Source organism: Tachyglossus aculeatus, chromosome 10, assembly GCF_015852505.1.
Source record: "Tachyglossus aculeatus isolate mTacAcu1 chromosome 10, mTacAcu1.pri, whole genome shotgun sequence".
Lineage (NCBI taxonomy): Eukaryota > Metazoa > Chordata > Mammalia > Monotremata > Tachyglossidae > Tachyglossus > Tachyglossus aculeatus.
The window spans coordinates 56,475,047-56,501,678 of NC_052075.1; the positions used below are offsets into that span (position 1 = coordinate 56,475,047).

At 46.7% G+C, this 26,632-nt stretch overlaps 1 protein-coding gene across 1 annotated transcript in view; it reads left to right on the forward strand.

Annotated features, from left to right (window-relative positions):
- The first annotated feature begins 705 nt into the window (after positions 1-705).
- Positions 706-26,632, forward strand: part of KRT18 (keratin 18) — a 28,497-nt gene continuing 2,570 nt past the window's right edge. Inside the window, exons 1-6 of the mRNA XM_038752128.1 lie at positions 706-1,146; positions 9,231-9,313; positions 11,588-11,744; positions 14,314-14,478; positions 17,869-17,994; positions 20,362-20,585. Coding sequence (XP_038608056.1) covers positions 739-1,146; positions 9,231-9,313; positions 11,588-11,744; positions 14,314-14,478; positions 17,869-17,994; positions 20,362-20,585 — 1,163 coding nt within the window. The 5' untranslated portion in view covers positions 706-738. The remainder of the gene's footprint in view (positions 1,147-9,230; positions 9,314-11,587; positions 11,745-14,313; positions 14,479-17,868; positions 17,995-20,361; positions 20,586-26,632) is intronic.

Sequence of the window (26,632 nt, forward strand, 5' to 3'; positions counted from 1 at the left end):
CGGCTGACAATTGGTAGAGCCGGCGGCCTCGCTGCTTCATAGTAAGCGCCTACAGAGGGATCAGGTTGTCCCACGGAGGGCTCACAGTCAATCCCCATTTTACAGATGAGGTCACTGAGGCCCAGAGAAGTGAAGTGACTCGCCCAAAGTCACACGGCTGACAATTGGTGGAGCCGGCGGCCACGCTGCTTCATAGTAAGCGCCTACAGAGGGGTCAGGTTGTCCCACGGAGGGCTCACAGTCAATCCCCATTTTCCAGATGAGGTCCCCCTCTCAATCCCCCCCATCTTAGCTCCTTCCCTTCCCCACAGCACCTGTATATATGTATATATATTTGTACATGTTTATTACTCTATTTATTTATTTTACTTGTACAGATCTATTCTATTTATTTTATGTTGTTAGTATGTTTGGTTTTGTTCTCTGTCTCCCCCTTCCACACTGTGAGCCCACTGTTGGGTAGGGACTGTCTCTATATGTTGCCAACTTGGACTTCCCAAGCGCTTAGTCCAGTGCTCTGCACACAGTAAGCGCTCAATAAGTACGATTGATTGATTGATTCCCCGTTCTCCGGGCTGGGGCAGGTGAGGAGCGGGGGGGGCGTGGGAGCCAGGGGAGGAGCTGGCCCACTCCCCCCGGCTCCCTGCCCACCTGGGCCCGCCCTCCTGGCCCCGGAGGCCTATAAAGTGGCCCACTCGCCCGGCTCCCTCCGAGCTCGCCCTCCTCTTCCCCGGCCTGATGATGAACGTGTCCCCCGCAGCCCGCAGCTACCGCTCGTCGGTGACCTCGAGGGTGACCTCGAGGGTGAGCTCGGGGGGGCTGAGCTCGGGGCTGAGCCCCGGGGGGCCCCCGCGGGGGGGCAGCGCGGCCAGCATCTACGGCGGCGCCGGGGGCTCGGGCAGCCTGGTGTCCTGGGGTGGGGGGGCCCGGGGGGCCCGGGGGGCCTGGGGCCTGGGCCCGGACAAGGACAAGGAGACGATGCAGGGGCTCAACGTGCGGCTGGCCAGCTACCTGGACCAGGTGCGGGGCCTGGAGGCCGACAACGGCCGGCTGGAGGCCCAGATCCGCCAGCTCCTGGACAGCAGGGCCCCCCAAACCCACGACTGGACCCCCTTCTTCAACACCGTGCAGGACCTCCGGGACCAGGTGACCAAGGGACGGGACGGGGCGGGACGGGACCCTAACCCCACACCCTTTCTCCCCTCTCCTTCCTCCCTCTCCCCCCTTCCCCCTCTCTTTTCTCCTCTTTCCCCTTCTCCTTTCCCCCTCTTTCCCCTTCTCCTTTCCCCCTCTTTCCCCTTCTCCTTTCCCCCTCTTTCCCCTTCTCCTTTCCCCCTCTTTCCCCTTCTCCTTTCCCCCTCTTTCCCCTTCTCCTTTCCCCCTCTTTCCCCCTCTCCTTTCCCCCTCTTTCCCCTTCTCCTTTCCCCCTCTTTCCCCTTCTCCTTTCCCCCTCTTTCCCCTTCTCCTTTCCCCCTCTTTCCCCTTCTCCTTTCTCCCCTTCCCCTTCTCTTTTCTCCCCTTCCCCTTCTCCTTTCTCCCCTTCCCCTTCTCCTTTCTCCCCCTTCCCCTTCTCCTTTCTCCCCCTTCCCCTTCTCCTTTCTCCCCCTTCCCCTTCTCCTTTCTCCCCCTTCCCCTTCTCCTTTCTCCCCCTTCCCCCTCTCTCCTTTCTCCCCCTTCCCCCTCTCTCCTTTCCCCCCTTCTCCCTTCTCCTTTCTCCCCTTCCCCCCCTTCTTTCTCCCCCCTTCTTTCTCCCCCCCTTCTTTCTCCCCCCTTCTTTCTCCCCCACTTCTTTCTCCCCCCCTTCTTTCTCCCCCACTTCTTTCTCCCCCTCTTCTTTCTCCCCCTCTTCTTTCTCCCCCCTTCTTTCTCCCCCCCTTCTTTCTCCCCCCTCTTCTTTCTCCCCCCTCTTCTTTCTCCCCCTCTTCTTTCTCCCCCCTCTTCTTTCTCCCCCTTCCTCCCTCCCTTTTTTCTCCCCTTCCTCCCCCCCTCTTTTTCTCCCCTTCCTCCCCCCCTCTTTTTCTCCCCTTCCTCCCCCCTCTCTTTTTCTCCCCTTCCTCCCCCCTCTCTTTTTCTCCCCTTCCTCCCCCCTCTCTTTTTCTCCCTTTCCTCCTTCCCTCTCTTTTTCTGCCCTTCCTCCTCCTTCTCTTTTTCTCCCCTTCCTCCCCCCTCTCTTTTTCTCCCCTTCCTCCCCTCTCCCTTTTTCTCCCCTTCCTCCCCCCCTCTCTTTTTCTCCCCTTCCTCCCCCCCTCTTTTTCTCCCCTTCCTCCCCCCCCTCTTTTTCTCCCCTTCCTCCCCTCTCTCTTTTTCCGTCCCTTCCTCCCCCCTTCCCTCTTTTTCTCCCCTTCCTCCCCCTCTCTCTGTCCTCTCCCCGCCCCCCCTGCTCCAGGGGTGCGGTAGAGCCACCTGCCCGAGCCTGGTGTCGCCCGGGCCCCCAGGGCCGTGGGGTCCGAGCCCGGCCCGGGCGAAGCGCCACGGGACGGGAAAGGGGCAAGAAGGCCCCCCCAAGCCCCGGAGCCGACCCCTGCCCCTGCCCCCGCCCCGCCAGGCCCAGACCCATGAAAACCGCACCCTCCACCCAAACTTCAACCATCAGGCCGGAGACCCCCCTCCCCAAATTCCCTCCTCCCGGCCCCCGACCCACCCCGGGGCCCTCGGGCTCCTGAGGGTTAAACGGATGGACGGAGTCACCCAGGGCTGTTAAAAAGAAGAATAAATAAATAAAAAAGGGGGAGGGGGAGGGGGGAAGGTATGTTTGCCCCTCAAGTGCCAGAGGGGAGGAGGGAGATGACTGAAAGCAGGAGCCCCCACCCCCTCCCACACCCAATCAGTCAACAGTATTTATTGGCCGCTTGCTGTGTGCAGAGTACTGTACTGAACGCTTGGGAGAGCACACTGGGGTTACTAGGCAGCAGAGAAGCCGAAGAGCCCGGGCTTGGAAGTCATAAGCCTTGGTTTCTAATTCCGGCCCCGCCATTTGTCAGCTGGGTGACTTTGGGCAAGTCCTCTGGGCCTCAGTTCCCTCATCTGGAAAATGGGGATTAATAATAATGGCATTTACTAAGCGCAAAGCACTGTTCTAAACCCCGGGGAGGTTACAAGGTGATCGGGTTGGCCCATGTGGGGCTCACAGTCTTAATTCCCATTTTACAGATGAGGGAACTGAGGCCCAGAGAAGGGAAGTGACTTGCCCAAAGTCACACAGCTGACAATTGGCAGGGCGGGGATTCGAACCCATGACCTCTGACCCCAAAGCCCGGGCTCTTTCCACTGAGCCACGCTGCTTCTCTAAGACTGGGAGCCTCATGTGGGACAACCTGCTGGCCTTGTATCTACCCCGGCGCTTAGAACAGTGCTTGGCACATAGTAATCAATCAATCATATTTATTGAGCACTTATTGTGTGCAGAGCACTGTACTAAGCGCTTGGGAAGTACAAGTTGGCAACATATAGAGACAGTCCCTACCCAACAGTGGGCTCACAGTCTAAAAGGGGGAAAAATAGCATAATTACTAATATTCCTTCATTCCATTGTATTTATTGAGTGCTTACTGTGTGCAGGGCACTGGACTAAGCGCTTGGTAAGTCCAAATTGGCAACAGATAGAGACGGTCCCTACCCAACAACAGGCTCACAGTCTAGAAGTGGGGAGACAGACAACAAAACAAAAACAAGTAGACAGGTGACAATCAACTATGGGCACAGCACTGTAACTAGCACTTCATTCATTCATTCAATCCTATTTATGGAGCGCTTACTGTGTGTGGAGCACTATACTAAGCGTTTGGAAAGTACAATGGAGCAACAGATAGGCACAATGATAATAATGATGGCATTTGTTAAGCGCTTACTATAGGCAAAGCACTATTTTAAGTGCTGGGTAGGATACAGGGTGATCAGGTTGTCCCACGGGGGGGGGGCTCACAGTCTTCATCCCCATTTTCCAGATGAAGTAACTGAGGCCCAGAGAAGTGAAGTGACTTGCCCAGAGTCACACAGCTGACAATTGGCGGAGCCACGATTTGAACCCAAGGAAATCGGGTTGGACACAGTCCCTGTCCCATGTGGGGCTCACAGACTCAACCCCCATTTTGCAGAGGAGGTAAATGAGGCCCAGTGAAGTGACTTGCCCAAGGTCTCACAGCAGGCAAGAGGCAGAGCTGGAATTAGAACCCATGACCTTCTGGGCTCTATCTACTATGCCATACTGCATCTAGCATAATAGCAGTATCGTCTCTATATGTTGCCAGCTTGTACTTCCCAAGCGCTTAGTACAGTGCCCTGCACACCGTAAGCGCTCAATAAATACGATTGAATGAATTATGTACATATCTATTCTATTTATTTTATTTTGTTAGTATGTTTGGTTTTGTTCTCTGTCTCCTCCTTTTAGACTGTGAGCCCACTGTTGGGTAGGGACTGTCTCTATATGTTGCCAATTTGTACTTCCCAAGCGCTTAGTACAGTGCTCTGCACACCGTAAGCGCTCAATAAATATGATTGAAGGAATTAATGAATGAATCTTTGGTGGTAGAGCAGTCGTGCTAAACGCCTGGGGAAAGTGAAATAGGGGAGAGACCTGTTTTCCACCCTTAAGGAGCAATAAACAATGCTGATAATCATTGCCATGAAGTCCAGAGCACTGTTAGAGGTGGGGTGTTTATACAGGGCAATTGGGAGTCAATTTATAACTGATCATAAATAGGCGGTCACCAGATCCTGTTCCTTCCACCTTCAGGATATCTCTAGAATTTTTTTTTTCTTTTGGATGGCATTTATTAAGCATTTATTTATTTATTTATTTATTAAGCATTATTGCACTATTTATTTATTAAGCATTATTTATTAAGCATTTATTTATTGCACTTACTATGTGCAAGGCACTGTTCTAAGCGCTGGGGAGGTTACAAGGTGATCAGGTTGTCCCACGGGGGGCTCACAGTCTTTAATCCCCATTTTACGGATGAGGGAACTGAGGCCCAGGGAAGTGAAGTGACTTGCCCAAAGTCACCCGGCTGACAATTGGCGGAGCTGGGATTTGAACCCATGACCTCTGATTCCAAAGCCCGGGCTCTTTCCTACTGAGCCACACTGCTTTGAGCACTTAATAATAATAATAATGATGGCATTTGTTAAGCGCTTACTATGTGCAAAGCACTGTTCTAAGCGCTGGGGGGATACAAGGTGATCAAGTTGTCCTACGTAGGGCTCACAGTCTTAATTCCCATTTTACAGATGAGGTAACTGAGGCTCGGAGAAGTTAAGTGACTTGCCCAAGGTCACACAGCAGGCATGTGGCAGAGCCGGGATTTGAACCCATGACCTCTGACTCCAAAGCCCGGGCTTTTTCCACTTAATGATAATAATGATGGTATTGGTTAATGATGATAATGATGATGGTATTTGTTAAGCGCTTACTATGTGCACAGCACTGTTCTAAGCGCTGGGGGGATACAAGGTGATCAGATTGTCCCACGGGGGGCTCACAGTATTAATCCCCATTTTACAGATGAGGGAATGGAGGCACAGAGAAGTGAAGTGACTTGCCCAAAGCCACACAGCCGATAAGTGGCGGAGCCAGGATTAGAACCCATGACCTCTGACTCCCAAGCCCGGGCTCTTTCCACTGAGCCAAGCTGCTTCTCTTAAGTGCTTACTATGTGCTAAGCGCTGTTCTAAGCGCTGAGGTAGCAAGATAATCAGGTGGTCCCACGTGGGGCTCACAAGCAGCGTGGCTCAGTGGAAAGAGCCCGGGTTTGGGAGTCAGAGGTCATGGGTTCTAATCCCGACTCCGCCCCTTGTCTGCTGTGTGACTTTGGGCAAGTCACTTCACTTCTCTGGGCCTCAGTCACCTCATCTGTAAAATGGGGATTAAAACTGTGAGCCCCATGTGGGACAACCTCAGGAACTAGCTTATACCAATTCCAGCGCTTAGAACAGTGCCTGGCACATAGGAAGCACTTAACAAGTCCCATTTTTTTTTTTTGTTCTTTTTATTTTTAAAAAAGAGATCTATCTATCTAAACCCATCTGGGTTGCCTATGTACTTGTATCTGTAATAATAATAATAATAATAATAATAATAATAATAATGGTATTCGTTAAGCGCTTACTATGTGCCAAGCACTGTTCTAAGCGTTGAGCACTGTTCTAAGCGTTGTACCCTTAGGCACTTTGATATTCACCCCTTCCCCAGTCCCACAACCCTGATGATGATGGTATTTGTTAAGCACTTACTATGTGCCAGGCACTGTACTTTGCGCTGGTGTAATAATAATAATAATAATGGTATTTGTTAAGCACTTACTATGTACCAAGCACTGTCCTAAGCATTGTACCCTTAGGCACTTTGATAGTCACCCCTTCCTCAGTCCCACAACCCTGATGATGATGGTATTTGTTAAGTACTTACTATGTGCCAGGCACTGTACTTAGCGCTGGCGTAATAATAATAATAATAATAATGATGGTATTTGTTAAGCGCTTACTATGTGCCAAGCACTGTTCTAAGCACTGAGCACTGTTCTAAACGTTGTACCCTTAGGCACTTTGATAGGCACCCCTTCCTCAGTCCCACAACCCTGATGATGATGGTGTTTGTTAAGCACTTACTAAGTGCCGGGCACTGTACTTAGCACTGGCGTAATAATAGTAATAATAATAATAATAATAATAATGGTATTTGTTAATCAATCAATCAATCGTATTTATTGAGCGCTTACTGTGTGCAGAGCACTGTACTAAGCGCTTGGGAAGTACAAGTTGGCAACATATGATGATGGTATTTGTTAAGCACTTACTAAGTGCCAGGCCACTGTACTAAGCGCTGGCGTGGATACAAGCAAATCAGGTTGGATACAATCCCCACCCCATGTGGGGCTCACTGTCTCAATCCCCATTTTACAGAAGAGGCAACTGAGGCACGGAGAAGTGAAGTGACTTGCCCCAAGTCACAGAGCAGACAAGAGGCGGAGCCGGGATTAGAACCCATGACCTGATGTAAAGACCCATCTGATTTTTACCATCCATCTCGCTCTAAATTGTAAACTCCTGGAGGGCAGGGATCATGCCTACCTACTCTATTGTATTGAATCAATCCTTCAGGGTTACTTATTGAGTGCCTCCTATGTGCAGAGCACTGTACTAAGCACTCGGGGAGAGTACGGCTCTGCCACTTGTCTGCTGCGTGACCTTGGCCGAGTCACTTCACTTCTCTGTGCCTCAGTTCCCTCATCTGCAAAATGGGGATTAAGACCGTAAGCCTCATGTGGGACAGGGACGGTGTCCAACCTGTTTTGCCCGTATCCACCCCGACGCTTAGTACAGTGCCTGGATTTAGTAAGCGCTTAGCAAATACCACAATTAGTAGTAGTAGTATAACAACCCTCCCAAGCACTTAGTCCAGTGCTCAACCCTTCAAGGTTACTTATTGAGTGCCTCCTATGTACAGAGCACTATACTAAGCACTTGGGAGAGTATGGCTCTGCCACTCGTCTGCTGGGTGACTTTGGGCAAGTCACTTCACTTCTCTGTGCCTCAGTTCCCTCATCTGCAAAATGGGGATTGAGACTGTAAGCCTCATGTGGGAAAGGGATGGTGTCCAACCTGTTTTGCTTGTATCCACCCCAACGCTTAGTACAGTGCCTGGATTTAGTAAGCGCTTAGCAAATACCACAATTATAATTAGTAGTAGTAGTATTACAACCCTCCCAAGCTCTTAGTACAACAGTGCCTGGAACACAGTAAACACTTAGCAAACACCACAATTATTATTATTATTATTATTATTATTATTACTATAACCCTCCCAAGCTCTTAGTAGAACAGTGCCTGGAACACAGTAAACACTTAGCAAATACCACAATTATTATTATAATTATTATTATTATTACAACCCTCCCAAGCACTTAGTACAGTGCTTGGGACACAGTAAGCACTTAGCAAATACCACAATTATTATTACAGCCCTCCCAAGCACTTAGTACAGTGCCTGGAACACGGTAAACACCTTAGCAAATACCGCAATTACTATTATTATTATAACCCTCCCAAGCATTTAGTACAGTGCCTGGGACACAGTAAGCACTTAGGAAGTACCACAATTATTATTATTACAACCCTCCCAAGCACTTAGTACGGCGCATGGAACACAGTAAGCACTTAGCAAATACCACCATTTATTATTATTATTATTATTATTACAGCCCTCCCAAGCACTTAGTACAGTGCCTGGAACACAGTAAGCACTTAGCAAATACCAAATTATTATTATTATTACAACCCTCCCAAGCACTTAGTACAGTGCCTGGGACACAGTAAGCACTTAGCAAATACCACAATTATTATTACAACCCTCCCAAGCACTTAGTACAGTGCCTGGGACACAGTAAGCACTTAGCAAATACCACAATTACTATTATTATTACAACCCTCCCAAGCACTTAGTACAGTGCATGAAACACAGTAAACACTTAGCAAATACCACAATTCCTATTATTATTACAACCCTCCCAAGCACTTAGTACAGTGCCTTGGACACAGTAAGCACTTAGTAAACACCACAATTATTATTATTACAACCTTCCCAAGCATTTAGTACAGTGCATGGGACGCAATAAGCACTTAGCAAATACCACAATTATTATTACAACCCTCCCAAGCACTTAGTACAGTGCATGAAACACAGTAAACACTTAGCAAATACCACAATTACTATTATTATTACAACCCTCCCAAGCACTTAGTACGGTGCATGAAACACAGTAAACACTTAGCAAATACCACAATTACTATTATTATTACAACCCTCCCAAGCACTTAGTACAGTGCCTGGGACACAGTAGGCACTTAGCAAATACCACAATTATTATTACAACCCTCCCAAGCACTTAGTACAGTGCCTGGGACACAGTAAGCACTTAGCAAGTACCACAATTATTATTACAACCCTCCCAAGCACTTAGTACGGCGCATGGAATGCAGTAAACACTTAGCAAATACCGCAATTATTATTATTATTATTATTATTATTACAACCCTCCCAAGCACTTAGTACAGCGCCCGGAACACAGTAAGCGCTTAGCAAATACCACAGTTATTGTTACTACAACCCTCCCAAGCACTTAGTGCCCTGCTGTGCACGTAGTAAGCGCCTGGTGAGTACCAGATTATTGTTTCAGTACCTGCTCTTGGAGAGCTTACTGTCTGGACGCCCCTTTTCCTCTCCATTGCAGATCTTCGCCAGGTCCGTGGAGAACGCCAACCTTGTCCTCGGCATAGACAACGCCCGACTGGCCGCCGATGATTTCAGAGTCAAGTGAGGCTCGGAGGGGGTGTTGGGGAGGGATGGGCGAGAGGCCCCAAGAGGGCTGGGGCTTCCAGCGCTTAGAACAGCGTGGGGCACATAGTAAGCGCTTAACAAACACCATCATTATTATCATCTGGGGCCCGGGGCTTTGCAGGGTGGATGCCCGTCACCCCGCTTCTAGAGCCCACTGCGGGCAGCGATCGTCTCCATTTGTTCCTCAATTGTACTTTCCAAGAGCTCAGTACAGAGCTCGGCACACAGTCAGCGCCCAATAAATACGACTGAATGAATCTGTAGAGGTCACGGGTTCAAATCCCGGCTCCGCCACTTGTCGGCTGGGTGACTTTGGGCGAGTCGCTTCACTTCTCTGGGCCTCAGTTCCCTCCTCTGGAAAATGGGGGTTAAGACTGTGTGAGTCCCCTTGGGACAACCTGATCACCTCGTAATCACCCCAGCGCTTAGAACAGTGCTTTGCACATAGTAAGCGCTTAATAAATGTCGTTATTATTATTATTAGTAGTAGTAGTAGTAGTAGTAGTACAGAGCTCTGCACACAGTAAGCGCTCAATAAATACGACTGAATGAGTGAATCTGTAGAGGTCACGGGTTCAAATTCCGGCTCCGCCACTTGTCGGCTGGGTGACTTTGGGCGAGTCGCTTCACTTCTCTGGGCCTCAGTTCCCTCATCTGGAAAACGGGGGATTAAAACTGTGAGCCCCCCGTGGGACAACCTGATCACCTCGTAATCACCCCAGCGCTTAGAACAGTGCTTTGCACATAGTAAGCGCTTAATAAATGTCATTAGTATTAGTAGTAGTAATAGAGGAGCGGCGGAGCCCGGATTAGAACCCGTGACCTTATGACTCAATCAATCATATTTATTGAGCGCTTACTGTGTGCAGAGCACTGTACTAAGCGCTTGGGAAGTACAAGTTGGCAACATATAGAGACGGTCCCTACCCAACAGTGGGCTCACAGCCTAGATTTGAACCCATGACCCCTGACTCTAAAGCCCGGGCTCTTTCCACAGAGCCACGCCCCTTCTAGACTTTGAGCCAGTTGTTGGGTGGGGACCATCTCTAGATGTTTCCAACTTGTATTTCCCAAGCGCTTAGTACAGTGCTCTGCACACAGTTAAGCGCTCAATAAATATGAATGAATGAATGAATAGAGTGCTCTGCACACAGTAAGCGCTCAATAACTACGATTGAATGAATGAATGAATACAATGCTCTGCACACAGTAAGCGCTCAATAAATACGATTGAATGAATGAATGAATACAATGCTCTGCACACAGTAAGCTCACAAATACGATTGAATGAATGAATGAATACAATGCTCTGCACACAGTAAGTGCACAATAAATATGAATGAATGAATACAATGCTCTGCACACAGTAAGTGCACAATAAATATGAATGAATGAATGAATACAGTGCTCTGCACACAGTGAGCACACAGTAAATACGAATGAATGAATGAATACAATGCTCTGCACACAGTAAGCCTCAATAAATATGAATGAATGAATGAATACAGTGCTCTGCACACAGTAAACGCTCAATAAATACGATTGAATGAATGAATGAATACAGTGCTCTGCACACAGTAAGTGCACAATAAATATGAATGAATGAATGAGTACAATCCTCTGCACACAGTAAGCGCTCAATAAATACGATTGAATGAATGAATACAATGCTCTGCACACAGTAAGCGCACAATAAATACGATTGAATGAATGAATACAGTGCTCTGCACACAGCTCACAATAAATAAGATTGAATGAATGAGTGAATACAATGCTCTGCACACAATAAGCGCTCAATAAATGATTGAATGAATGAATACAGTGCTCTGTACACAGTAAGCACACAATAAATACGATTGAATGAATGAATGAATACAGTGCTCTGTACACAGTAAGCGCCCAATAAATACGAATGAATGAATGAATGAGTACAGTGCTCTGCACACAGTAAGCACTCAATAAATACGATTGAATGAATGAATACAGTGCTCTGCACACAGCGCACAATAAATATGAATGAATGAATGAATACAATGCTCTGCACACAGTAAGTGCTCAATAAATACGATTGAATGAATGAATGAATACAGTGCTCTGCACACAGTAAGTGCCCAATAAATAGGATTGAATGAATGAATGAATGTGACAGAGCCGGGATCGGTCATTAGAGTGACTGAATGCGGGTTTGTTTGGGGGTTCCCGGGGAGCGTCCTGGACTCCCCCAAGCCTCAGGCGGGGTCTCTCCCCCAGGTATGAGACGGAACTGGCCATGCGTCAGTCAGTGGAGAGTGACATCCACGGGCTCCGCAAGGTCATCGACGACACCAACGTGAACCGGTTGCAGCTGGAGACCGAGATCGAGACGCTCAAACAGGAGCTGCTCTACATGAAGAAGAATCACCAGGAGGTGAGGGCCCGCCGAGGGGGAGAGGCGGTCCCCCCGCCCGCCCCAGAGAAGCCGCCGTCCCCCGGGAGGGGCGTCTATTCGTTCAATCGTATTTATTGAGCGCTTACTGTGTGCAGAGCACTGTACTGAGCGCTTGGGAAGTCCCAAGTTGGCAACACAGAGAGACGGTCCCTACCCAACAGTGGGCTCACAGTCTAGAAGAGTGTCCTTTGCTCATGAGAAGCAGCGTGGCTCAGTGGAAAGAGCCTGGGCTTTGGAGTCAGAGGTCATGCGTTCGAATCCCGGCTCCGCCATGCGTCTGCTGTGTGACCGTGGGCAAGTCACTTCACTTCTCTGAGCCTCAGGTACCTCATCTGTAAAATGGGGATGAAGACGGTGAGCCCCACATGGGACAACCTGATCACTTTGTATCCCCCCCAGCGCTTAGAACAGTGCTTTGCACATAGTAAGCACTTAACAAATGCCAACATTATTATTATTATTATGGATTTATTTTGAAATTACAGACTACGAATGAACAATATGAGCCCACTGTTGGGGCGGGACCGTCTCTATACGTTGCCAGCTTGGACTTCCCAAGCGCTTAGTACAGTGCTCAGTAAGCGCTCAATCAATACAAACGAATGAATGAATAATAATGACAATAATGGTATTGAAGCGCTTACTGTGTGACCTTGGGAAGTCACTTCACTTCTCTGTGCCTCAGTTTCCTCATCTGTAAAATGGGGGTGAAGATGGTGAGCCCTCCATGGGACAACCTGATCACCTTGTAGCCTCCCCAGCGCTTAGAACAGTGCTTTGCACATAGTAAGCGCTTCATAAATGCCATCATTATCATTATTATTATTATTATTATTGTCATCGTCCCCTACAGGAGGTGCAGGCCCTGCAGAGAGCTTAGGACAGTGCTTTGCACGTAGTAAGCGCTTCATAAATGCCATTATTATTATTATTATTATTATTATTATTATTGTTATTATTCTCGTCATCCCCCACAGGAGGTGCAGGCCCTGCAGAGAGCTTAGGACAGTGCTTTGCACGTAGTAAGCGCTTCATAAATGCCATTATTATTATTATTATTATTATCATTATTATTATTATTATTCTCGTCGTCCCCCACAGGAGGTGCAGGCCCTGCAGAGAGCTTAGGACAGTGCTTTGCACATAGTAAGCGCTTCATAAATGCCATCATCATTATTATTATTATTATTATTATTCTCGTCGTCCCCCACAGGAGGTGCAGGCCCTGCAGAGAGCTTAGGACAGTGCTTTGCATGTAGTAAGCGCTTCATAAATGCCATTATTATTATTGTTATTATTATCATTATTATTATTATTATTCTCGTCGTCCCCCACAGGAGGTGCAGGCCCTGCAGAGAGCTTAGGACAGTGCTGTGCACGTAGTAAGCGCTTCATAAATGCCATCATCATCATTATTATTATTATTATTATCGTCGTCCCCCACAGGAGGTGCAGGCCCTGCAGAGAGCTTAGGACAGTGCTTTGCACGTAGTAAGCGCTTCATAAATGCCATCATCATCATTATTATTATTATTATTATTATTCTCATCATCCCCCACAGGAGGTTCAGGCCCTGCAGAGAGCTTAGGACAGTGCTTTGCATGTAGTAAGCACTTCATAAATGCCACCATCATCATCATTATTATTATTATTCTCGTCGTCCCCCACAGGAGGTGCAGGCCCTGCAGAGAGCTTAGGACAGTGCTTTGCATGTAGTAAGCGCTTCATAAATGCCATTATTATTATTGTTATTATTGTTATTATTATTATTATTATCGTCGTCCCCCACAGGAGGTGCAGGCCCTGCAGAGAGCTTAGGACAGTGCTTTGCACGTAGTGAGCGCTTCATAAATGCCATCATCATCATCATTATTATTATTATTATTATTATTATTATTAATATTATTCTCATCGTCCCCCACAGGAGGTGCAGGCCCTGCAGAGAACTTAGGACAGTGCTTTGCACGTAGTAAGCGCTTCATAAATGCCATTATTGTTATTATTATTATTATTATTCTCGTCATCCCCCACAGGAGGTGCAGGCCCTGCAGAGAGCTTAGGACAGTGCTTTGCATGTAGTAAGCGCTTCATAAATGCCATCATCATTATAATAATAATAATAATAATAATAATAATAATAATAATTATTATTATTATTATTATTATTATTATTATTTATAATCGTCCCCCACAGGAGGTGCAGGCCCTGCAGAGAGCTTAGGACAGTGCTTTGCATGTAGCAAGCGCTTCATAAATGCCATCATCATCATCATTATTATTATTCTCGTCGTCCCCCACAGGAGGTGCAGGCCCTGCAGAGAGCTTAGGACAGTGCTTTGCACATAGTAAGCGCTTCATAAATGCCATCAATATTATTATTGATTGATTGATTATTATTATTATCATTATTATTATCATCATCATCCCCCACAGGAGGTGCAGGCCCTGCAGAGAGCTTAGGACAGTGCTTTGCACGAAGTAAGCGCTTCATAAATGTCATTATTATTATTATTATTATTATTAATATTATTCTCGTCGTCCCCCACAGGAGGTGCAGGCCCTGCAGAGACAAATCGCGGGGTCCGGGCTGACGGTGGAGGTGGACGCCCCGAAGCCCCAGGACCTGGGCCAGGTGATGGCCGACCTCCGGGCCAAGTACGAAGCCCTAGCCGAGGAAAACCGCAAGGAGCTGGACAAGTATTGGTCCCAGCAGGTGAGGCCCCGGGCGGTTGCGGGGGGCGTCTTCCCGGGCCGCGGAACCTGGACTTCCCAAGCGTCTAGTCCAGTGCTCCGCACGCAGTGAGCGTTCAATAAATCAGTCAGTCAGTCAGTCGTCTTTATTGAGCGCTTACTGTGTGCAGAGCACTGGACTGAGCGCTTGGGAAGTCCAAGTTGGCAACATCTAGAGACGGTCCCTACCCAACAGTGGGCTCACAGTCTAGAAGGGGGGGAGACAGACAACCAAACCAAACATACTAACAAAATAAAATAAAATAGAATAGATATGTACAAGTAAAATAAATAGAGTAATAAATATGTACAAACATATATACAGGCATATATATATACACACCAGGAAAAGGAGGTCTGAGCATTGCCTAATGGTTAGAGCCCGGGCCTTGAAGTCCTGGGTTCTAATTCATCATCATCATCATCATCAGTCATATTTATTGAGCGCTTACTGTGTGCAGAGCACTGTACTAAGCGCTTGGGAAGTCCAAGTTGGCAACATATAGAGACGGTCCCTACCCAACAGTGGGCTCACAGTCTAGAAGTGGGGGAGACAGACAACCAACCAAACATACTAACAAAATAAAATAAATAGAATAGATATGTACAAGTAAAATAAATAAATAGAGTAATAAATATGTACAAACATATATACAGGCATACATATATACCAGGAAAAGGAGGTCTGAGCATTGCCTAATGGTTAGAGCCTGGGCCTTGAAGTCCTGGGTTCTTATTCATCATCATCATCATCAATCGTATTTATTGAGCGCTTACTGTGTGCAGAGCACTGGACTAAGCGCTTGGGAAGTACAAGTTGGCAACATCTAGAGACAGTCCCTACCCAACAGTGGGCTCACAGTCTAGAAGGGGGGAGACAGACAACCAAACCAAACATACTAACAAAATAAAATAAATAGAATAGATATGTACAAGTAAAATAGAGTAAGAAATATGTACAAACATATATACAGGCATACATATATACCAGGAAAAGGAGGTCTGAACATTGCCTAATGGTTAGAGCCTGGGCCTTGAAGTCCTGGGTTCTGATTCATCATTATCATCATCATCAGTCATATTTATTGAGCGCTTACCGTTTGCAGAGCACTGGACTAAGCGCTTGGGAAGTCCAAGTTGGCAACATATCGAGACAGTCCCTACCCAACAGCAGGCTCACAGTCTAAAAGGGGGAGACAGAGAACAAAACCAATCATACTAACAAAATGAAATAAATAGAATAGATATGTACAAGTAAAATAAATAAATAAATAGAGTAATAAATACGTACAAACATATATACATATATACAGGCATATATATATATATCTCAATCATATTTATTGAGCGCTTACTGTGTGCAGAGCACTGTACTAAGCGCTTGGGAAGTACAAGTTGGCAACATCTAGAGACGGTCCCTACCCAACAGTGGGCTCACAGTCTAAAAGGGGGAGACAGAGAACAAAACCAATCATACTAACAAAATGAAATAAATAGAATCGATATGTACAAGTAAAATAAATAAATAAATAGAGTAATAAATATGTACAAACATATATACATATATCCAGGCATATATATATATATATATATATATATATCAATCATATTTATTGAGCGCTTACTGTGTGCAGAGCACTGTACTAAGCGCTTGGGAAGTACAAGTTGGCAACATCTAGAGACGGTCCCTACCCAACAGCGGGCTCCCAGTCTAAAAGGGGGAGACAGAGAACAAAACCAATCATACTAACAAAATGAAATAAATAGAATCGATATGTACAAGTAAAACAAATAAATAAATAGAGTAATAAATACGTACAAACATATATACATATATCCAGGCATATATATATATATATATATATATATATATCAATCATATTTATTGAGCGCTTACTGTGTGCAGAGCACTGTACTAAGCGCTTGGGAAGTACAAGTTGGCAACATCTAGAGACGGTCCCTGCCCAACAGTGGGCTCCCAGTCTAAAAGGGGGAGACAGAGAACAAAACCAATCATACTAACAAAATGAAATAAATAGAATCAATATGTACAAGTAAAATAAATAAATAGAGTAATAAATACGTACAAACATATATACATATATACAGGCATATATATATATATCAGTCATATTTATTGAGCACTTACTGTGTGCAGAGCACTGTACTAAGCGCTTGGGAAGTACAAGTCGGCAACATCTAGAGACGGTCCCTACCCAACAGTGGGCTCACAGTCTAAAAGGGGGAGACAGAGAACAAAACCAATCATACTAACAAAATGAAATAAATAGAATAGATATGTACAAGTAAAACAAATAAATAAATAGAGTAATAAATACGTACAAACATATATACATATATCCAGGCATATATATATATATATATATATATATCAATCGTATTTATTGAGCGCTTACTGTGTGCAGAGCACTGTACTAAGTGCTTGGGAAGTACAAGTTGGCAACATACAGAGACGGTCCCTACCCAACAGTGGGCTCCCAGTCTAAAAGGGGGAGACAGAGAACAAAACCAATCATACTAACAAAATGAAATAAATAGAATCGATATGTACAAGTAAAACAAATAAATAAATAGAGTAATAAATACGTACAAACATATATACATACATACAGGCATATATATATATCTCAATCATATTTATTGAGCGCTTACTGTGTGCAGAGCACTGGACTAAGCGCTTGGGAAGTCCAAGTTGGCAACATCTAGAGACGGTCCCTACCCAACAGCGGGCTCACAGTCGGGAAGGGGGAGACAGAGAACAAAACCAATCATACTAACAAAATGAAATAAATAGAATCGATATGTACAAGTAAAATAAATAGAGTAATAAATACGTACAAACATATATACGTATATACAGGCATATATATGTATATCAATCATATTTATTGAGCGCTTACTGTGTGCAGAGCACTGTACTAAGCTCTTGGGAAGTCCAAGTTGGCAACATCTAGAGACGGTCCCTACCCAACAGCGGGCTCCCAGTCTAAAAGGGGGAGACAGAGAACAAAACCAATCATACTAACAAAATGAAATAAATAGAATCGATATGTACAAGTAAAATAAATAGAGTAATAAATACGTACAAACATATATACATATATACAGGCATATATATGTATATCAATCATATTTATTGAGCGCTTACTGTGTGCAGAGCACTGTAATAAGCGCTTGGGAAGTACACATTGGCAGCCTAATTCCGGAATTCTAATTCTGTCTAAGCCACTTGTCCGCTGTGCGTCCCTGGGCAAGTCGCTTAATTTCTCTGTGCCTTATTTACTATACGATTGAATGAATGATCGGACGCCTGTGTGTTGTCCCCCCCATCCCCGTCCTCGGCCCCCGGCAGATCGAGGAGAGCACCGTCGTGATGACTTCGCGCTCCGAAGAGGCGGAGAAGGCCCGGGCCGAGGTCACCGAACTGCGCCGGAGACTCCAGTCCCTGGAGATTGAGCTGGACACCCTGAGAAACCTGGTGAGACCTTAATAACCGCCCCGGCGTCCCCGGGCCCCGCCCTCACCCCACCCCTTCAAATAATAATCATCATCATCAATCAATCAGTCGTATTTATTGAGCGCTTACTGTGTGCCGAGCACTGCACTAAGCCCTTGAATAATGGTATCCGTTCAGCGCTTACTATGTTCTTGGTCCAGTGCTCTGCACACAGTAAGCGCTCAATAAATACGATTGAATGAATGAATGCGCTCAGCGCTGGGGTGGCTACGGGGTGATCAGGTCGTCCCACGCGGGGCTCACGGTTTTCGTCCCCATTTTCCGGGTGAGGTAACTGTCTTTAGATGTTGCCCATTTGTACTTCCCAAGCGCTTAGTACAGTGCTCTGCACATAGTAAGCGCTCAATAAATACGATTGATGATGATGATGATGAAGCCCGGAGAATAATAATAATAATAACGGCATTTATTAAGCGCTTACTACGTGCCGAGCACTTTTCTTAGCGCTGGGGAGGGTACAAGGTGATCAGGTTGTCCCACAGAGGGGTTCACAGTCTTAATCCCCGTTTTACGGATGAGGGAACTGAGGCCCAGAGAATAATAATAATAATAGTGGCATTTATTAAGCGCTTACTATGTGCCAAGCACTGTTCTAAGCACTGGGGAGGTTACAAGGTGATCAGATTGTCCCACGGGGGGTGCTCACAGTCTTAATCCCCGTTTTATGGATGAGGGAACTGAGGCCCAGAGAATAATAATAATAGTGGCATTTATTAAGCGCTTACTATGTGCCAAGCACTGTTCTAAGCGCTGGGGAGGGTACAAGGTGATCAGGTTGTCCCACGCGGGGCTCATGGTCTTCATCCCCATTTTCCAGATGAGGTAACTGAGGCCCAGAGAATAATAATAAGAATAATGGCATTTTTTAAGCGCTTACTATGTGCCAAGCACTGTTCTAAGCGCTGGGATAGCTACGAGGTAATCAGGTTGTCCCACGTGGGGCTCATGGTCTTCATCCCCATTTTCCAGGTGAGGTGACTGAGGCCCAGAGAATGATAATAATAATAATAGTGGCATGTATTAAGCGCTTACTATATGCCAAACACTGTTCTAAGCACTGGGGAGGTTACAAGGTGATCAGGTTGTCCCACGCTGGGCTCATGGTCTTCATCCCCATTTTCCAGGTGAGGTAACTGAGGCCCAGAGAATAATAATAATATTAATAATAATGGCATTTATTAAGCGCTTACTATGTGCCAAGCACTGTTCTAAGCACTGGGGAGGTTACAAGGTGATCAGGTTGTCCCACGCAGGGCTCATGGTCTTCATCCCCCTTTTCCAGGTGAGGTAACTGAGGCCCAGAGAATAATAATAATATTAATAATAATGGCATTTATTGAGCGCTTACTATGTGCCAAGCACTGTTCTAAGCGCTGGGGAGGTTACAAGGTGATCAGGTTGTGCTCACGGTCTTAATCCCCGTTTTACGGGTGAGGGAACTGAGGCCCAGACAGCTGAAGCGACTCGCCTAAGGTCACATACAGCAGACAAGTGGCGGGGCCGGGATTAGAACCCACATCCCCTGACTCCCAAGCCCCTAGGCCACGCTGCCAAGGGTCAGCTGTGTGACTTTGGGCAAGTCGCTTCGCTTCTCTGGGCCTCAGTTCCCTCATCTGTCAAACGGGGATGAAGACTGGGAGCCCCCCGCGGGACAACCTGATTCATTCAGCCGTATCTATTGAGCGCTTACTGTGTGCAGAGCGCTGTACTAAGCACCTTGCAACCTCCCCAGCGCTTGGAGCAGTGCTTTGCACATAGTAAGCGCTCAATCAATGCTATTATTATAATGCTGCTGCTCTGCCCCGAGTCCGTCCCGTCGGGTTTCACGGCCCTGCCGCTCGCCCCGGGCCTGGAATGGCCTCCCTCTGCCCCTCCGCCAAGCTAGCTCTCTTCCTCCCTTCAAGGCCCTGCTGAGAGCCCACCTCCTCCAGGAGGCCTTCCCAGACTGAGCCCCTTCCCTCCTCTCCCCCTCGTCCCCCTCTCCATCCCCCCATCTTACCTCCTTCCCTTCCCCACAGCACCTGTATATATGTATATATGGTTGTACAGATTTATTACTCTATTTATGTATTTATTTTACTTGTACATTTCTATCCTATTTATTTTATTTTGTTGGTATGTCTGGTTCTGTTCTCTGTCTCCCCCTTTTAGACTGTGAGCCCACTGTTGGGTAGGGACTGTCTCTATGTGTTGCCAATTTGTACTTCCCAAGCGCTTAGTACAGTGCTCTGCACATAGTAAGCGCTCAATACGATTGATTGATTAGCCCGCCCGTTTCGTCCGCCCCGGGGTGGCCGGTCCCCCTCTTTGCCCCCTTCTCCCGTGCAGAAGGGCAACCTGGAGGGCAACCTGGAGGAGGTGGAGATGCGCTACAGGCTGCAGCTGGACCAGCAGAACGGGCTGCTTCTGCACCTGGAGGCCGAGCTGGTCAAGGGCCGGGCCGAGTGCCAGCAGCAGGCCCGGGACTACGGGACCCTGCTGGACGTCAAGAGCGAGCTGGAGGCCGAGATCGACATGTATCGCCAGTTGCTCGACGGCAACGACGACTTCAGGTGTGGCGGGGGGTGGGGGAAAGGACAGTTCATTCGTTGGCGTATTTATTGGGCGCCGACTGTGTGCGGAGCGCTGGGCTAAGCGCTTGGAAAGTACAGCTTGGCGACCGATGGACAATCATTCATTCATTCAGTTGTATTTATTGAGCGCTTACTGGGTGCTGAGCGCTGGACTAAGCGCTTGGCAACTGATAGAGACAGTCATTCATTCATTCAATTGTATTTATTGAGCACTTACTGTGTGCGGAGCGCTGGACTAAGCGCTTGGGAAGTACAGCTTGGCGACCGATCGACAATCATTCATTCATTCAGTTGTATTTATTGAGCGCTTACTGGGTGCTGAGCGCTGGACTAAGCGCTTGGCAACTGATAGAGACAGTCATTCATTCATTCAATTGTATTTATTGAGCACTTACCGTGTGCGGAGCGCTGGACTAAGCGCTTGGGAAGCACAACATGGCAACCCATAGACGATCATTCATTCAATTGCATTTATTGAGCGCTTACTATGTGCAGAGCACTGGACTAAGCGCTTGGAAAGTACATCCTGGCAACCAATAGACAATCATTCATTCATTCAATTGTATTTATTGAGCGCTTACTGGGTGCAGAGCGCTGGACTGAGCACTTGGAAAGTACAGCTTGGCAACCAATAGACAATCATTCATTCATTCAATTGTATTTATTGAGCGCTTACTCGGTGCTGAGCGCTGGACTAAGCGCTTGGCAACCGATAGACAATCATTCATTCATTCAGTTGTATTTATCAAGCGCTTACTGGGTGCTGAGCACTGGACTAAGCACTTGGCAACTGATAGAGACAGTCATTCATTCATTCAATTGTATTTATTGAGCGCTTACTGGGTGCAGAGTGCTGGACTAAGCGCTTGGAAAGTACAGCTTGGCAACCGAGACAATCATTCATTGTCTCTCCCCCTTTTAGACTGTGAGCCCACTGTTGGGTAGGGACTGTCTCTATATGTTGCCAATTTGTACTTCCCAAGCGCTTAGTACAGTGCTCTGCACATAGTAAGCGCTCAATAAATACGATTGATGATGATGATGATGATAGTAAGCACTCAATAAATACGATTGATGATGATGATGATGATTCATTCAGTTGTATTTATTGAGCACTTACTGTGTGCGGAGCGCTGGACTAAGCGCTTGGGAAGCACAGCGTGGCAACCCATAGACAATCATTCATTCAATTGCATTTATTGAGCGCTTACTGTGTGCGGAGCGCTGGACTAAGCGCTTGGAAAGTACAGCTTGGCAGCCGATAGACAATCATTCATTCATTCAGTTGTATTTATTGAGTGCTTACTGGGTGCTGAGCGCTGGACTAAGCTCTTGGCAACTGATAGAGACAGTCATTCATTCATTCAATTGTATTTATTGAGCGCTTATTGGGTGCGGAGCGCTGGACTAAGAGCTTGGTAAGTACAGCTTGGCAACCGATGGAGACAATCATTCATTCATTCAATTGTATTTATTGAGCGCTTACTGGGTGCGGAGCGCTGGACTAAGCGCTTGGAAAGTACAGCTTGGCAACCGATAGACAATCATTCATTCAATTGCATTTATTGAGCGCTTACTGTGTGCAGAATGCTGGACTAAGCGCTTGGAAAGTACAGCTTGACAACCGATGGAGACAATCATTTATTCAGTCATTTAATTGTATTTATTGAGCGCTTACTGCGTGCAGAGCGCTGGACTAAGCACTTGGGAAGTACAGCTTGGCAACCGATAGACAATCATTCATTCATTCAATTGTATTGATTGCTGACGGTGCGGAGCGCTGGACTAAGCACTTGGAAAGTACAGCTTGGCAACCGATAGACAATCGTTCATTCATTCAATTGTATTCATTGAGCGCTTACTGGGTGCTGAGCACTGGACTAAGCGCTTGGCAACCGATAGAGACAATCATTCATTCATTCAACTGTATTTATTGGGAGCTTACTGGGTGCAGAGCGCTGGACTAAGCGCTTGGAAAGTACAGCTTGGCAACCGAGACAATCATTCATTCAGTTGTATTTATTGAGCACTTACTGTGTGCGGAGCGCTGGACTAAGCGCTTGGAAAGTACAGCTTGGCAACCGATGGAGACAATCATTTATTCAGTCATTTAATTGTATTTATTGAGCGCTTACTGGATGCGGAGCGCTGGACTAAGCTCTTGGAAAGTACAGCTTGGCAACCGATAGAGACAATCGTTCATTCATTCAATTGTATTTATTGAGCGCTTACTGTGTGCGGAGTGCTGGACTAAGCGCCTGGAAAGTACAGCTTGGCAATCGATAGACAATCATTCATTCATTCAATTGTATTTATTGAGCACTTACTGGGTGCTGATCGCTGGACTAAGCGCTTGGCAACCGATAGAGACGATCATTCATTCAGTTGTATTTATTGAGCACTTACTGTGTCCAAAGCGCTGGACTAAGCGCTTGGGAAGTATAGCTTGGCAACCGATAGAGACAATCATTCATTCATTCAATTGTATTTATTGAGTGCTTACTGGGTGCGGAGCACTGGACTAAGCGCTTGGAAAGTACAGCTTGGCAACTGATGGAGACAATCATTTATTCAGTCATTTAATTGTATTTATTGAGCGCTTACTGGGTGCGGAGCGCTGGACTAAGCGCTTGGAAAGTACAGCTTGGCAACCGATGGAGACAATCATTTATTCAGTCATTTAATTGTATTTATTGAGCGCTTACTGGGTGCGGAGCGCTGGACTAAGCGCTTGGAAAGTACACCTTGGCAACCGATAGACAATCATTAATTCATTCAGTTGTATTTATTGAGCACTTACTGTGTCCAAAGCGCTGGACTAAGCGCTTGGGAAGTACAGCTTGGCAACCGATAGAGACAATCATTCATTCATTCAATTGTATTTATTGAGCGCTTACTGGGTGCGGAGCGCTGGACTAAGCGCTTGGAAAGTATAGCTTGGCAACCGATGGAGACAATCACTTAGTCATTTAATTGTATTTATTGAGCGCTTACTGTGTGCAGAGCGCTGGACTAAGCGCTTGGAAAGTACAGCTTGGCAACCGATAGACAATCATTCATTCATTCAATTGTATTTATTGAGCACTTACTGTGTGCGGAGCGCTGGACTAAGCGCTTGGAAAGTCCAGCTTGGCAACCGATAGACAATCATTCATTCATTCAATTGTATTTATTGAGCGCTTACTGTGTGCGGAGCGCTGGACTAAGCGCTTGGAAAGCAATCCCTGCCCAACAATGGGCTCACAGTCTAGAAGGGGAGGCAGCAAACAAAACAAGTAATAATAATGATGATGGCATTTGTTAAGCGCTTACTCTGTGCAAAGCACTGTTCTAAGCGCCGGGGGGGGGATACAAGGTGATCAGGTGGTCCCACGGGGGGCTCACAGTCTTCATCCCCATTTTCCAGATGAGGGAACTGAGGCTCAGAGAAGTTAAGTGACTTGCCCAAGGTCACACAGCAGACAATAATAATAATATTAATGATGGTATTTGTTAAGCGCTTACTCTGTGCAAAGCACTGTTCTAAGCACTGGGGGGGCTACAAGGTGATCAGGTGGTCCCACGGGGGGCTCCCAGAGTCTTCATCCCCATTTTCCAGATGAGGGAACTGAGGCTCAGAGAAGTTAAGTGACTTGCCCAAGGTCTCACAGCAGACAATAATAATAATATTAATGATGGTATTTGTTAAGCGCTTACTCTGTGCAAAGCACTGTTCTAAGCGCTGGGGGGGGGGGATACAAGGTGATCAGGTGGTCCCACGGGGTCTCAGAGTCTTCATCCCCATTTTCCAGATGAGGGAACTGAGGCTCAGAGAAGTTAAGTGACTTGCCCAAGGTCACACCGCAGACAATAATAATAATAATAATAATATTAATGATGGTATTTGTTAAGCGCTTACTCTGTCCAAAGCACTGTTTTAAGCACTGGGGGGGCTACAAGATGATCAGGTGGTCCCACGGGGGGCTCACAGTCTTCATCCCCATTTTCCAGATGAGGGAACTGAGGCTCAGAGAAGTTAAGTGACTTGCCCAAGGTCACACAGCAGACAATAATAATAATATTAATGATGGCATTTGTTAAGCACTTACTCTGTGCAAAGCACTGTTCTAAGCGCTGGGGGGGATACAAGGTGATCCCATGGGGGGCTCACAGTCTTCATCCCCATTTTCCAGATGAGGGAACTGAGGCTCAGAGAAATTAAGTGACTTGCCCAAGGTCACACAGCAGACAATAATAATAATATTAATGATGGTATTTGTTAAGCGCTTACTCTGTGCAAAGCACTGTTCTAAGCACTGGGGGGGATACAAGGTGATCAGGTGGTCCCACGGGGTCTCAGAGTCTTCATCCCCATTTTCCAGATGAGGGAACTGAGGCTCAGAGAAGTTAAGTGACTTGCCCAAGGTCACACAGCAGACAATAATAATAATAATGATGGTATTTGTTAAGCGCTTACTCTGTGCAAAGCACTGTTCTAAGTTCTGGGGGGGCTACAAGGTGATCAGGTGGTCCCACGGGGGGCTCCCAGAGTCTTCATCCCCATTTTCCAGATGAGGGAACTGAGGCTCAGAGAAGTTAAGTGACTTGCCCAAGGTCACACAGCAGAGAATAATAATAATAATAATATTAATGATGGTATTTGTTAAGCGCTTACTCTGTGCAAAGCACTGTTCTAAGCACTGGGGGGGCTACAAGGTGATCAGGTTGTCCCACGGGGGGCTCACAGTCTTCATCCCCATTTTCCAGATGAGGGAACTGAGGCCCAGAGAAGTGAAGTGACTCGCCCAAGGTCACCCAGCAGACAAGTGGCGGAGCCGGGATTAGAACCCACGACCTCTGACTCCCAAGCCCCGGCTCTCGCCACTGAGCCACGCCGCTTTGCGGGTAGACAGGCAGCGATAGCATCGAAACAAATAAAATTAGAGATAGCTGCACATCATTAATCATCATCAATCGTATTTATTGAGCGCTCACTGTGTGCAGAGCACTGGACTAAGCGCTTGGGAAGGACAAGTTGGAATCAAATAGAATAATGAATATGTACAAATATACACCAGTCTTGTGGGGCGGGGAAGGGGGTAGAGCAGAGGGAGGGAGGAGGAGCGGAGGAAAAGCGGGGTCCAGTCTGGGAAGGCCTCCTGGAGGAGGTGGGCTTTCCTCCTCATCATCATCAATCGTATTTATTGAGCGCTTACTGTGTGCAGAGCACTGTACTAAGCGCTTGGGAAGTCCAATTGGCCACATATAGAGACGGTCCCTACCCAGCAGCAGGCTCACAGTCTAAAAGGGGGAGACAGAGAACAAAACCAAACATACTCACAAAATAAAATAAATAGAATAGATGTTGCCAATTTGTACTTCCCAAGCGCTTAGTCCAGTGCTCTGCACATAGTAAGCGCTCAATAAATACGATTGATGATGATGAATAGATATGTACAAGTAAAATAAATAAATAAATAGAGGAAGTAGGTCCTGTGTGTGTGTGTTGTGGCTGGTGCAGCTGTGCGTAGGGGTCCGAGGTTTTGTGTGGGTATGACTGATGGCTTCTAGGAGTCTGGGGAGGGTGTATTTCATCATCATCATCAATCGTATTTATTGAGCGCTTACTGTGTGCAGAGCACTGGACTAAGCGCTTGGGAAGTCCAAGTTGGCAACATATCGAGACAGTCCCTACCCAAAAGTGGGCTCACAGTCTAGAAGGGGGAGACAGAGAACAAAACCAATCATACTAACAAAATAAAATAAATAGAATTGATATGTACAAGTAAAATAAACAGAGTAATAAATATGTACAAATATGTACAAACATATATACATATGTACGTCATCCCCCGGGCCAGGAATGCCCTCCCTCTGCCCATCCGCCCAGCTAGCTCTCTTCCTCCCTTCAAGGCCCTACTGAGAGCTCACCTCCTCCAGGAGGCCTTCCCACACTCAGCCCCTTCCCTCCTCTCCCCCTCATCCCCCTCTCCATCCCCCCATCTTACCTCCTTCCCTTCCCCACAGCACCCGTATAGATGGATATA